The sequence below is a fragment of the Lutra lutra genome, chromosome 7, assembly GCF_902655055.1.
Source record: "Lutra lutra chromosome 7, mLutLut1.2, whole genome shotgun sequence".
NCBI classification, from domain to species: Eukaryota; Metazoa; Chordata; class Mammalia; order Carnivora; family Mustelidae; genus Lutra; species Lutra lutra.
Window position 1 is genome coordinate 143,076,588 of NC_062284.1, and position 13,330 is coordinate 143,089,917.

Genomic DNA, 13,330 nt, shown 5'->3' on the forward strand with positions numbered 1-13,330 from the left:
ATGCCTGAGCCTGTGACGCTCCCGACTATTTCCATAACCTGCGATTGCGTTGCAGTGTGTGCTGGTGGTGTAGGGTGTGTCTGGCTTGTGGTGTGTGTGTGTGTGTACGTGTGTGTGTGTGTCTGCATTTTCCTGCGTCGATCCGGCTAGGGGTAGGGGAGTGATCAGGCTTCTCCTCTGTGTTTTCCTGAGTGCGCATGTGGCGCGAGCGTGTTCCTCCTCTCTAGAGTGTGCGTTTGTGTCTTCCTGGCCGTGTGAACCATGGCATGCGTGCTCGGGACCTTGGCGCTCAGTGTTTTGGTGCTTCTCTGCGTGTTTCTGTATTCCGAGCGCGTGCTGGCCCCTTCCTGGGGTCTGCGGCCCAGCCCCGGGTCGGTCCCTGCCCCTGGTGCTAAGCGGGCCCGTGTGTGTGCGCCCGCGGGCCGTCCTGTGTACAGATCGTGTGCCCAACGTGCGCGGGGTACCTGTGCCCGTCTAGCCAAGAGCGCTCGGCGCGCGCGAGCCGCTTTCCGGGACGCCGCAGTGGTGGGGGGCGGCCCCGCGAGGGGCGGGGGTCACCGGGACTGGCCGGCGCCGGCCCCGTGCGCGCGGAGGCGGGGGCGGGGGGCGGGGGCCGCGGGGGGGCGGCGGTACGAAAAGGGCGGCGCGCGCGGCGGCAGAGGCAGCTCGGCGGCGGCGGCGGCGGAGAGCGCAGCGCGCAGCCCGGTGCAGCCCTGGCTTTCCCCTCGCCGCGCGCCCGCGCCCCCTTCCGCGTCCGCAACCAGAAGCCCAGCGCGGCGCCCGGAGCCGGACCCGCGCCCGCGCCGCTCCCGGGACCGCGACCCCGGCCGCCCCGCGATGACCGCGACCGCAGCCCTCCTGCCCGTCCTCTTGCTCCTGCTGGCCTTCGGCCACAGTGTCCATGGTGAGCGCACCCCCCCGCCCGGCCTGGCTCGCGCCCCCTCTGGGGAAGCCTGCGACGCCCCCCGCCCAGCCGCCGGGTGCCCCGCGCGCCCCGTCCCATGCGCCCCAACTCACGCCCGTCCCGCCTAACCCTAAGCCCCGCACGCTGTTGCCTCGCCCTCTCCGCCACCCTCGCATGCCAAAGCCCCGGCCCTGGGGTCCCGGGGAGGGGTGGGGGCAGGGGAAGTGTGGGACCCCCCCCCAGTCCCTTCCCGCCCCGCAGAAGTGGCGCTCGCAGGGGTGTCGGTGCGCGGAGAGAGGAGGTATGGAGAAACGAGGTGATGCTCGGGAGCCCTGTGTGGAAATGCTCTGGGGTGCAACTTTGGGGTGTCGCTGCGTGCGCGGTCAGGAACAGGTCTGTGGGAGCAGCGGGGGGTGGCTTTGCCGTCGCAGCCCCGAATTCCCAACGAGGAGCCCGGCGCGAGCCCCTCCTGCGTGGCGTTTCTCTCGGTGAGGGGCTGCGACACTTCTGTCTGCAGCGGCCATCTGTCTCTGACAGTGAGAGAGTTGCCCCTTCCCGCAGTGCCCCCCCCACTGCACCAGCGCTGATGCGGGGGCTGTCTGGAAAGCTGGGGAGCTAGTTGGAGTGAATGCACACAGTAGGCACGGAGGAAAGTGTCCGCATCTCTAAACAGAGTCAGAATTGCAGAATCTGTTTTGCAAAAAACCTTGCGTCTTTTTAATAGGAAGAGTATGGGGTGGGAGAAATTGGGGAATTTGACCTGCGCACCTGGTTTAACGGGGATTAACCTTTAAGAAAAATCCTGAAGCCTTACCTGCGAGGCTGCCAGGTGAAACCGTCTGGCCTTTTCCGAAGCTGAATGCCTCCAAACCTGCTCCCCATTTTAGGCTCACTTTGCGAAAGTGAGGGCTTGGCTGTGGGCCCAGGGGTCAGAATCTTTCCATTCACTGTCTCCATATCCCTGCTTTTAGCATTTGAGGTTTCATGTTCTGGGGGGGGGGGTGGAGTTAGGTGTCTAAGCTGCTCCTAGGAACTAGACGGTTTACTGAGGTCACTTGATAACCAGGAACATGGCAGAGATGTGTTTTCCCCCTGAGTGGGCTGATGTGAGATGCCTACTGTGTGCCAGGCTGCTAGGACCGGAGAGGGGGTTTGACTTCCCCCCAGGGTGTCAGCCGTGGGCTGCTAGGGAGAAGACAGGCTTTGCCTTGGCCTCTGCGGCCTCTTGGGGTGAATGGTGTAACGTTTCTTGTGCCTCAGGAGCTGAATGCTTCCCGGCCTGCCACCCCCAAAATGGATTCTGCGAGGATGACAATGTTTGCAGGTAATGGGGTGGCTCTCCTGACGCAGCTCGTAGGTGGTCAGGGCAGAATCCTGGGGAGCTGGGGTGTCAGGCAGGAAGAGGGGGCTTGGTTGCTGGGTTGCCGCAAACTGCTTCCCCGTCCCTGCAGGAAACTGGTGGGGGTGGGGAGTGAGGGGGAAAAAAGGGGGAGAAGAGGGCAGGGGGCAGAGGACAGCCATGACTCCCTTCTGCTGACTCAGAAGTGGGGGTGTTGGGAGAGCCCCTCGCAGAGTGAGACCAGTGCAGGCCACTGCGGCAAGATGCAGTGCTCCCCCCCAGCCCCCGGGCTCTCAGGGACCCCGGAGTCCTGTTCAGGTGACTGGCGTTTGCTTCCTGGGACCTGCTGGCATGGTACCATGCAGATACCCCCAAGGGATCTTGGCTCCACAGAAGGCAGACTGAGCTCCCCCTACATTCCTGCTCCCCCATATGTCCCCATCTTTCTCCCCTCCCCACCCCTACAGGTGCCAGCCTGGTTGGCAGGGTCCCCTGTGTGACCAGTGCGTGACCTTTCCCGGCTGTGTTAACGGACTGTGCGTGGAACCCTGGCAGTGCATTTGTGACGACGGCTGGGATGGGAACCTCTGCGACATAGGTTGGCGCCCCACCCCATCCCTGCCCTGGGCGCCCAGCCACCTCCTCCCAGCCCGTGGCGGCCTCCCCTCCCCCTCCTGCCTCATTCCCACAGCCCAGGGCTCTGTATGGTAATGATCTGTTAATATACTTCCCACTGGTGCCCAGAGCCTCCTCACAGGTGGACTTAGATTTGCTCCCCTCTGCTCCCCCAGCACCCAGAGATGGCCCTCTGGGGGGGCCCGGCAGGGAGCTGCCTGTTGAATAAAGAGGCACGACATTAAGCACACGCCACACAAAGCTGAAAGGGTAGAGGCCTGGGTATCCTCTGGGGGTCACTAAAGCTCCGAGGGGGTAGGGACTGGGGGTAGGGGGGTCACAGAGCCAAGTCTCCGGGAAATTCACACAGGAGGCTGCAAAAACACGTGAACAAATGAACGAACGAAGGGGTGAGGGGTGGGGGTGGGGAGCAGGCGCTGAGTCAGGGCCTGCCGGCAGGGCAGGGCTGGTGTGGTCCGAGGGTCAGGTGTAGGGGAGGCTGGGGGTCGGCAAGGCTGAGATGCGGTCAGAGTACGGATCGGTGTTATCGGTTGATTTCATTAATTTATGCGATCTTTGTCCTTCATTACCCCAAGCAAATTGAGAGTTGGCGGTCACTGCATTTTTAGGCCACAAAATGTCCATTAAAGGCCATTCTCATTTGGCAGGACCTGCCCGGAAGCCTAGGCAAGCGGGAGTCCTCGAAAAAAGTCCCAGCAGCGTAGGGCAGCCGCCACAGGGCCTCTGTCCTTTGGTCGGTTGGGTCCTCAACCGTAGCAGGGCACGAGGGGTACTGATAGGGAAACGAGGCTGGAGGAAGTCAAAGGCTCCACTTAGGGACACAGAAGAAGGTGTTGGGAGAAAAGCCAGCTAAAATCCCTTCTCCTAGCCCCAGAACTGGGGTAAATCTCATCGGGGGTCATTCGTAATCCCCACCCTTAAGGACCATGCAAGAGCGTGTTGTGACCACCCACCCCTGCCCCCCATCACCAGGGCAGCAGGCTTTCCTAATCGAGCCCCTCCCAGCACAACATTGTCTCAGGTCCTAAAAGGCCCCACAGGTGACTCATGCTGGGATCAGCAGCAGCCTTGCTGCCCCTCCGCCCCCCACCCTTGGAGCCGCTTTGGGACCCACAAGGATCCCAGAAAAGCTACCTCTTGAGGTTGAGACTTTAAGCCTGGAGCCCACCCTCCTTGGTGTCTGGTTCAGGATTGCCCCCTCCCTGCCCATGGAGTTTTCCAGACAAAACGTTCCCTCCTCCCTGGGTTGACAAAGCCTCTCAGCCTGGGACTCTGGGTCCAGAAGAAACAGCCCTCGGGGTAATTAGCAGCTTTCTCCCTTTCTCCGGGTCTCTGAGGGTGTCCGGGTCGCAGCTGCCGCCCTAGCAGAGACCAGCAGAGACCCCCGGTGGCTTGCTCCCCTGCCGCTGCTTAATCTACCCTACTTTGCAGCTGGAGGCCCAGGAGTTGGGAAGAGTAGGGTTGTCCTCTGGACAAAGCGAGGGGTGGTCTCCGGCTTCTGAGCTCTAATCTGAGATTCCCAGTAAAGGGGTTGCTGAGAGCCAGCACTGGAAGCCCACTGCCAAGGCTCCTCCAGCGAGCCGGGCTGGCACCTTTCCGTTTTGGTAACGATAAATTCTCTTGATGTCCCCTTACACCAAGCCAGGCTCCCGGGGAATGCCTTGTGGGCTCTGGACAGGCCGTCAGCATGACGTTCCGGCTCTTCCCTGTTGACGGATTGCCACCTTCCCTCCACGAGGGCGCAGGACTCCTTAAAAAAGAGGAGGGGGAAAATCTGGACACGTGTGGCCTCAGCACTGTGGACCCCCACCCGCTCTGCCTTAACTTACTGCCTTTGTATTTGGCAGGTGCCCCAGGGCAGCTCAAACAAACATAGGAAACCAAAGCTAAAAGCCCCCCCCCACCCCGTACCTCCCCCAGGCCCACCAGGGAGAGCCCCTCTTTTTGTCAGTGGGGAAAGTGAGGCACAGAGTGGGGAGGAGATGAACCCTGAGGCTGGTCTTCGAAAAGGTCCCTCCCCACCCTGCCTGGGGGCTGGGGTCTGCACTGGCAGAGAGCCCCTGACCCAGGCCCCTTTGTTCTGCGGTCCCTGGCTCACCAGGCCCCACATAATGAAGGGTGCGTGACGGGAGGTGTAAAAAGGCCGCAGAAATGTAGCAGTGCTCATGGAAACCCGCACGGACGGGAGAGCACTCAGACACTTCTAATTTCACTGCCTTCAAAAGATACAGCCTTTTCATCGGGAGCCCCTCCGCTCTCCCGAGCGCAGAAAGAGCGACCACCAGGAGGTGGAGGCATTGCTGGGGCTAAATCAGGTTTCTTGATTCCCGGCAGGAGTCTTCCCCACCCCCCACCCTGTCTCCGTCCCCCACCGCCCCGTATCCCCCCCTCCCCCGCAACAGCCCTCAGTCATGGTGGGGTGTGAAGGGCAGCTGGTGTTTCTAACAGCTGTGGCACTCTCTCCCTGAATGGCAGGGACCAACACCCCCCCCCAACAAGAGAAGCTGGACATGAAAATTTGTCTGGGGAGGCAGGCCCTGGGGAGCTTTGGCCTGGCACACATCCTGCTGTGCGGGGAGGGAAGGGGTCTGCAGTGAAAGTCATGCGGCTGGACCAGAGAGGTGACCTGGTGCCAGGAAAAGGGACAGCTGTCCTGGGTTGAGGAGCAGTGAGCAGCCGTGACTTTCTGTCCCCGTGACCTACCCCAAGGGAGCCCCTTCATCTCCCTGAACTGCTTAAACCACTGCAGAGTTTCGGGGGGGTCACTACACCCTCTTCCTTGGGACCTCATTTGGTGACCATTGGTGGTGGCCACAAACACAAACACCGAGGCAGCTCACGTCGGGTCCCCCCCCCCCTGCCCCGTTGACCAGCCGGAGGGCTCTGTCCTTCCCCCCTCAACCCAGAAAGCTCTCCTTCCAGCCTGTCCCCCTCTCCCTCCCTGGAGGAGGGGTGACAAAGTCTGCTTTTCCCTCCCCACTGCAGATGTGCGGGCTTGTGCCTCGACCCCCTGCGCCAACAATGGAACCTGTGCGAACCTCGATTCCGGCCAGTACGAGTGCTCCTGCGCCCCTGGATTCTCGGGAAAGGACTGTCAGAAGAAGGACGGGCCCTGTGTGATCAATGGGTAAATATTCTTTCCGACTCTGTGATCTGATGAATGCTGCTTTGATTCCCGCTTCACACCCCTAAAGACCCTTTCAGCCCAGCCCGGTTGGACCTGTCGCCTGACAAAGAAGGAGTAAGTGCCCGTCCTGCAGCCCCGCGGGAGGCCGTCCAGGATCCGGGTACTTATGGGGGAGTGTGTCATTTTCATCATTGCCGAAGTGACCCTGAAGGTGATTTCGTATTCCTTCCATGCCCCCAAGTCCTGATGCGCGTGCGTGACGGTGGCCAGGGCCGCCGACTGGAGCAGGGAGCCGCACGGTGTTGTAAGGGCAACCCCCCAGGGGGCCGAGACTTTGCGTGAAACCCACTCACTGCATTTTAGGGGGTGGTTTTGGGGGGAACTGGCAGACTCTGCAGCTGAGTTTTCGGGGCTGTCTTGGGGGCACCTGCTAGGCAAAGGAGAGAGGGGTCTTTGGCCAGAAGGGTCGGCGGGGGCTGAGGGCTGGAGGGGGTGTTCAGCTCTCAGCTGCCTTCGGTGGGGCTGGGGATCTGGGACTTCTGAACAGTGGGCACCACTGTCAAGAAGGGCCACTTGCTTTCTAGTCCCCAAGCCATTTCCTGCCCTTATCTGTTTAGCGGCACGGAGCCCACCCAGCTGTCTGCTGGGGCTTAGGCAGAGCCGGTCCTGGGCCAGGAGCTGGGGGGTGGGGGAGACAGCCACTACCAGGCAGAAGCAGCTTATCTTGACCTGACATTCCAGGGGGCTGTGGAGGACCCCGGAGCCGGCAGAGGCCACAAACAGGCATTTGTGCAGCCTGTAAAGATCAGTGTTCAGAGGGGGTCAGAGGAGAGGGGGTCACACCCAAAGTCCGCGTCTGCTTATTTGTGGGATGGGAAAATACGGAGCGAAACCTTTAAAATATTTTGCTTTTCTCCCCAACCAACTTGAACCAGTCTGTCAAAATACAGCCCAGGGTCCTTGAAGTTCCTTCAGAGCCTAGCTCCCGTACAGACCCTCCCCCCAAGTGACAATGCTGATTTCTCGTGCTTACAGCTCCTTTCTTCCCCCGGTTTTGGTATTTATCAGATGACAAAGGGTCTGCTCCTTTAAAAGCACTTAAATTAAATGCTCCTGTGCTCCGCTCTGAGCAAACAACCCCGGTCTGGTCTGCAGGCCGCACTTGGGTGAATGACCCACTATTAAACCACCGGGCACAGACGCCGGCTGGGCCAGCAGCAGACCGAGGCTTTCTTTCACTCCGAGTGTCCCCAAGGGCTTCCCATACAATAGTCTGCAGGCTCTCTCTGCAGAAAACGACAATAGGATCACAGTCAGGGTGGTGGTGTGGCTCGGGGAGCGGGTGGAGAGTGCAGGGGCCTAGGCCCCCCCTCACCCCCGCTCTGCCCAGCGGCCCAGGGATGGAGCTAAGGGAGGGGGCTCGCTCCAGCCCTGGATCATCACTAACTTTGCCTCTGGGCCTCAGTTTCCCCACTTGTCCAGTGACTAACCGTCAGGCTTCTGGTTGGAGAGAGGACCTAAGAGGTGGGAGAGGAGACCGTCATCGGCCGGGGAGGTCAGGCGCCTTCCAGGCTGGCAGCCGGAGGGAGGGTGAGGCACGCACCTGTGCGTGTCCGGCTCTGACTGCCCGGGAGCCCCTCTCGGGCAGACATGACAGCGCCTGGCGTCTCCCTGGCCGGCCCCTGGAACCACCGTCCTAGTCCAGCCCCCGAAGGCCCTTCACCGTGCCCCTGTTGTGTTCCAGCTCCCCCTGTCAGCACGGAGGCACCTGTGTGGATGACGAGGGCCGGGCCTCCCATGCCTCCTGCCTGTGCCCCCCTGGCTTCTCCGGCAATTTCTGCGAGATCGTGGCCAACAGCTGCACCCCCAACCCGTGCGAGAACCAGGGCATCTGCACCGACATCGGGGGCGACTTCCGCTGCCGATGCCCCGCCGGCTTCGTGGACAAGACCTGCAGCCGTCCCGTGGGGAACTGCGCCTCCGACCCGTGCCTCAACGGGGGCACCTGCTTGCAACACACCCAGGTGAGGTACGAGTGTGTGTGCAAGCCCGAGTTCACGGGCCCCCTCTGTGGCCGGAAGCGCGCCCCGAGCCCCCAGCAGGTCACCCGTCTGCCCAGCGGGTATGGGCTCACCTACCGCCTGACCCCCGGGGTGCACGAGCTGCCGGTGCCCCAGCCCGAGCACCGCATCCTCAAGGTGTCCATGAAGGAGCTCAACAAGAACACCCCCCTCCTCTCCGAGGGCCAGGCCATCTGCTTCACCATCCTGGGCGTGCTGACCAGTCTGGTGGTGCTGGGCACCGTGGGCATCGTCTTCCTCAACAAGTGTGAGGCCTGGGTGTCCAACCTGCGCTACAGCCGGAGGCTGCGGCAGAAGAAGAACCTGCTGCTTCGTTACAACAGCGGCGAGGACCTCGCGGTCAACATCATCTTCCCCGAGAAGATCGACATGGCCACCTTCACCAAGGAGGCCGGCGAAGACGACATCTAAGCAGCGTTCCCACCGGCCCCTCTCTGTTCTCGGGGTCCCGCAGAGCTCACTCTATGCGGTCTGTTCTCCTCTTTGTGGTGGAATTTGCTCTATTTTGTGTCGAATCTGGTGAACGCTACGCTTGCCTGTCTTACCTTTGTGTTGCTCTGTGACAAATGCCGCGCGCCCAGAGCGTCCTCTTTCTCTCTCTTAATGCATGATCAAAAAACAATAATAAGAATTTCATCTTTAAACGAGTAAAAGATATAAGTATGTTATTCTAAACTTTAACTTAAAATCAAAAAGACCAAAAAAAAACAAGGCAACGAAGCCGGGACTCGGCGCCGACACCCCTCCCCGAAGGGGTCTCGGCCACGGTCCTCGTGAAACCGTTACGAGTGCTGTGCATGACCACCCACTGTGACAAAGGCGAAAAATCTCTTCGTTCGTTAGTCCTCACACGCCACGTCCAACGCGCACTCACATCAAGTCCAACACTGCAACCTTTAGATCTTTCCGATTGAGTTGAGATTTTGCAGAGTGCAGCGGCCGTGTGTCAGGCAGAGAGAGCGCCCCGGGTTGGCTGCTGGGGGGGGCCGGGACCTGGTCCCAGCCCTGCCACTGACTCGCTGTGTGATCCTTGGCGAGCCCCCCTGCCCATCCCCGCCCCGGGCCCACCTCTTCCCTCCCCCGCTCCTCGAGGGAGGGGGCTGGAACGCAGTGACCATCCAAGTTCTCTCTGGCTCTAAAAGTCTGAACGAGGAACGAAGGGGTATGAACCAAAACAGGTCCTGACCTTAAAAATGAGGATCTGATGATGACGGGGTCTCATCCCGGGACCCACAGGTTTTGGCCTATCCTGGAGGCACACTTGACGTTTTGAGATCGATCCTTGCTGCCTCTCTCAAAGTGGGGAGCCTCCTGGCTCGCTTTCGGTCTGTAAGCCATCAGCCCCCTTTGAGTCACAAAGTGCAGCCTGGCGTTGCCACTTGGGCAACCCCCAGCCACCCCTAAATCCTCAGCACTTTACCTGCCTTCCCTGTAGGTTAGAGATGTCCCTTGAAATTTAAATGCCCCTTGAACCGCAAGTGCCCCCTGGCGATATCTGAGCAGCAACACACCCTCACCAAGGTTTGCACAGGGATTAGTGGGAAATTGTCGCTCGTGGGGCGTCTCCTAGTTCTGTGGCCCCAGGTCCCAGACCTTGGTCTACACAGCTGTGCATTTAATTTGTGTTGCTGAGTTAATAACCCTCAGATCCCGGAAGACCTAGCCAGCTTCTGAATTATAAATTTGACTTTTTTAAAAAAAGAGCATCTATCTTTTTTGCAAAAATAGAAAGAAATGGGACAGAGCTCTGTTTAGCTTTCCAACTCTTTACAGTTGGGCAGCTAAACAGCCCTTCGGTACCAGTGAGAAATATTTTGCTTCTTAAATTCTTTGGATAGGAAGCTATAGTCTTAGCTTTGTTGAGTATTATCTGCCGAGTTTACCTTGCTCTGAGTATTTATTTCCAAATCATCATCACCATCTTCCTGGTCATTCAAGTCATCCCCACACACACACGGACATGCATCACCGTCACTGTAAAACCATTGATCGTCACCTTCAGCCACCGACCGCTGCCCCCTTCCCTTGTCATCCTGAGTCAGAGCACGACTGTCATCTCCTCCAGCTCTCTGTGCCCCATCCAAGCCCCTGTCCCCATCGCTCCCAGTCCCCAAGCCCCTACCACCCCTGCCCCTTGTCCCTGGTCCTCTGCAGGCAGAGGCCTGTCACCCCTTGAGCCCTCCCACCCCCACAGCTCTCGCCCAAGTCCCTTCCTCACCCGCCTGCCTCCGGGCAGTTTATCCTCAATCCCGAGACCCTGTCACCCTTGCCCACCACCGCCTCCCACTCCAAGCTCCCATGCCCCTCCCCTTCCTACCCTCACGCCCTGCTACCCCACCCTTGGACTCGGAGAGCGCCCGCCCCACGTCCTTTCTCCCCTATGTTATTCAGTCATCATCTCGTCTCATCCTGAGTTCGTTTTGAGAGATAAAACATTTTAAAAGACAAAAAAAAAAGAACCGTTGGCATGGCCAGGCGGGTGTCTGGCACCCCCGCCTGGCCTCTCTCGCGTGAGACCTTGACCGAGTCTGCTAACTGTTCTGACCCAGTTTCCCCAAACACGAAATTCTGAGATTGGCCCAACTGATTCGATTCTCGTTCCACTCTTTCCATCTCCATGCTGTCAAGAGCAGCCCGTCTGCCCCCCGCATCCCCTCCCCACCGACGACAAGGGAAAGCATCCCAGTGTCGCTCCTCGACCCCCTCCCCATCCACCCACCGACTCATCCTCCATTCATTCGATCAGGAAGCATTTCCAGCACCTGCTGCGTGCAAGGCAGCGTGCCGGGAGCTGTGCGGCTCGCAGGATGAGGGCAGTCTGGGGGGGGAGCGGACACGCCCGTGTCCCCAGGAAGCCGAGCAGTGCAGGTAAAATGCCGTGGGAGCAGGGGAGTCCTGACCAGACGCCCTTACAGCCTGACCATCGTACCTTCCCACGTGACAAATTATCTCTTACCAGCACACGACGAGGCCACCCCACCCAAATTCCACCACGCCCACTTGCACGCATCCCGCGAAATCAGAACAATGTCCGCAGCCTCGACACGGTCTTCACGTCATGCAGAAATGGCCCATTCCATCCTCTATGGGGTAACCAGATTCTGCTGAGAGTGTCGGACTCCTTGGCTGCCCAAGCGCACTCGTGTGTGTTTGGAGTAGTGTGCAGTTTACGAAACAAACGGAGAAGCTCAAAGACAGCTGTCGAAGACGCGACCACCATTCGGTCCCAAAATTGAGAGAGGAGGAGGCGTGATGATCTTTTCTGTAACCAAAACATTTCAAAAATGTCAATGACGCTCTTTTTAGCTTTCCCGTTTCCTTAAACCAGACAAGCAAAAAATTTTGTTTATTGAAAAATAAACAAAACCCAAGGGCTATTGGTGTGTTTCTTTGATTTGCTGAGCGCTGGGCTACCGCGGTCCCTTCCCGCTGGCGGCCTTGACCCCGAGCAAGCGGGGTCAGGGGCCCATGCTTTGGAGGGCCCTGCTGGGGCCCAGGCTGGTCCTTCCCACGAGGCGAGGAGACCACAGGCTAAGGGCTGAGCACTCCCCACCCCCCGCCCCTTCCAGATATACTCTGGGTGCCAAGAGCATGGATATTTCCTGCCCAGTTGGCCCCAGCTCTTCCTTGGGTCTGTTTATAACAGTGGCTGTGAGTGGGTGGTGCGGAGGGAGCTGGGGCTCCAGGGGGAGGGAGGAGGGACAAGGGGTTCCACACACAAGTGGGCCAGAGGCGAGGGTAGGCTCTCTCACCCACCAGGTTCCAGCCCAGAGCTCCTGGGTAGGGGTCCCAGAATGTCATGCTGTTCTGGTCCTTCCAGAACTTAGTGAAGTTGGCATTGGATTTTGTTTGCTAGTGAGAGGGACTCAGAGGCAGATCAGTATACAAGCCCCATTTAGACTCCTGGGCATGGGCTGGGAGGGACCTGCCTGTCTTACCACCCTGGCCTCGGGCCACAGGCTTGCACACTCAGCGCACACTCAGTGCACACTCAGCTCACCAAAGCCACCCTCTTGAGTCCCGTGGAGTGCTGACACTGCTCAAGCCTGCCCACCCCCCCCCCGAGAGGGGTCCCCTGGACCCTTCCTCCTGGACACAGGGGCTGCAGTCCCGTCCCTTATCCCTGCTGGCCCAAGAGGCCACCCTGGGGCAGGGTCCCTTCCCCTACTTCCTCCCACCGCCTGTCCCTGCCCTCCAGGGCTCTCCTCTGCCAGGCCACTGCCACGGCCCACCCGGCTGTCCAGCCTGGATCCGGTGTCCCTGAGCTGCCTCCCTCCTCCTCTCCTACCACTTCTCCCTTCTGTGCTGCTCTGCTCTCAGCTGGTGGGTGGGGGTCCCGTCAAGGCCGGGGACACATGAGAGGGACAGACCAGGGGCTCCAACCTCAGACATGGAGGCTATTCTGCAAAGTGTAAGAGAAGAAGATAATGAGGCTGAGGTAACAAACGTAGAAGCTTCTAGAAAAGGGATGAGTTTTCCAGGAGAAATAACAAAATGTGGCCAGCAGGAAAGACCAGTTACCTGGAGGAGACCCCCAAGGTGGGCCAGCTGTGTGTTGCCCGACTCGGGCTCCAGAACCTTTGTCCCTTTGACAGAAGGTGGTGCCTGAGCAGAGGCACAGCTCCAGAGCAATGAGAAAGAAAAGATGAAGACTTCCCAATTCTCTCTCTCTCTCTTTTTAAAAGATTTTATTTATTTATTTGACAGAGAGAGATACGGTGAGAGAGAGAACACAAGCAGGGAGAGTGAGAGAGGGAGAAGCAGGCTTCCCGCTGAGCAGAGAGCCCGATGCGGGGCTCAATCCCAGGACTCTGAGATCGTGACGTGAGCCGAAGGCAGAGGCTTTAACCCACTGAGCCATTCAGGTGCCCCTTTTCAATTCTTTTTCAAAGCTGGGTAAACCCCAGTGCTCAAACCTGACAAAGTCAATGGAAGGAGAGGAAAGCCACTCCCAAACAGAGGAAAGGAAAGTCCTCACTCCCAAACAGAGAGACGAACGTCCTCAGTGAAATAACAGAAGCAGGCAAACACTTAAAAAAAAAAAAAATCGTGACCAAATAGAGCATTTTCTGGGAAAGCAAATATAATTTAATATTAATAAATAGATTCATAGGCCATGAACCCTGGAGAGGCCCCAGGAGGGAGGAAACTGTGGCAGATCACAGGTGACCTGGCCCGGAGAAAGCCCGATGGACGATCCCTGGCTGATTGATCAGGGCTGGAAAGAGGAATCTGACCTTGGA

General features: G+C 59.1%; 1 protein-coding gene across 3 annotated transcripts; it reads left to right on the forward strand.

Moving 5' to 3' along the window:
• Positions 1-666: 666 nt before the first annotated feature.
• DLK1 (delta like non-canonical Notch ligand 1) lies at positions 667-8,762 on the forward strand. 3 transcript variants are annotated; one of them, XM_047737585.1, is made up of 6 exons: positions 667-904; positions 2,165-2,228; positions 2,711-2,841; positions 5,865-6,006; positions 7,751-8,030; positions 8,250-8,762. In XM_047737585.1, exons 1-6 carry the CDS (start codon positions 838-840, stop codon positions 8,496-8,498), a joined length of 933 nt encoding a protein of 310 aa, XP_047593541.1. In that variant the 5' UTR covers positions 667-837; the 3' UTR covers positions 8,499-8,762. The 3 variants fall into 3 exon arrangements, with proteins under 3 accessions (XP_047593541.1, XP_047593542.1, XP_047593540.1); XM_047737586.1 differs by having other exon boundaries at positions 8,256-8,762; XM_047737584.1 differs by having other exon boundaries at positions 7,751-8,761.
• The last annotated feature ends 4,568 nt before the right edge of the window (positions 8,763-13,330 follow it).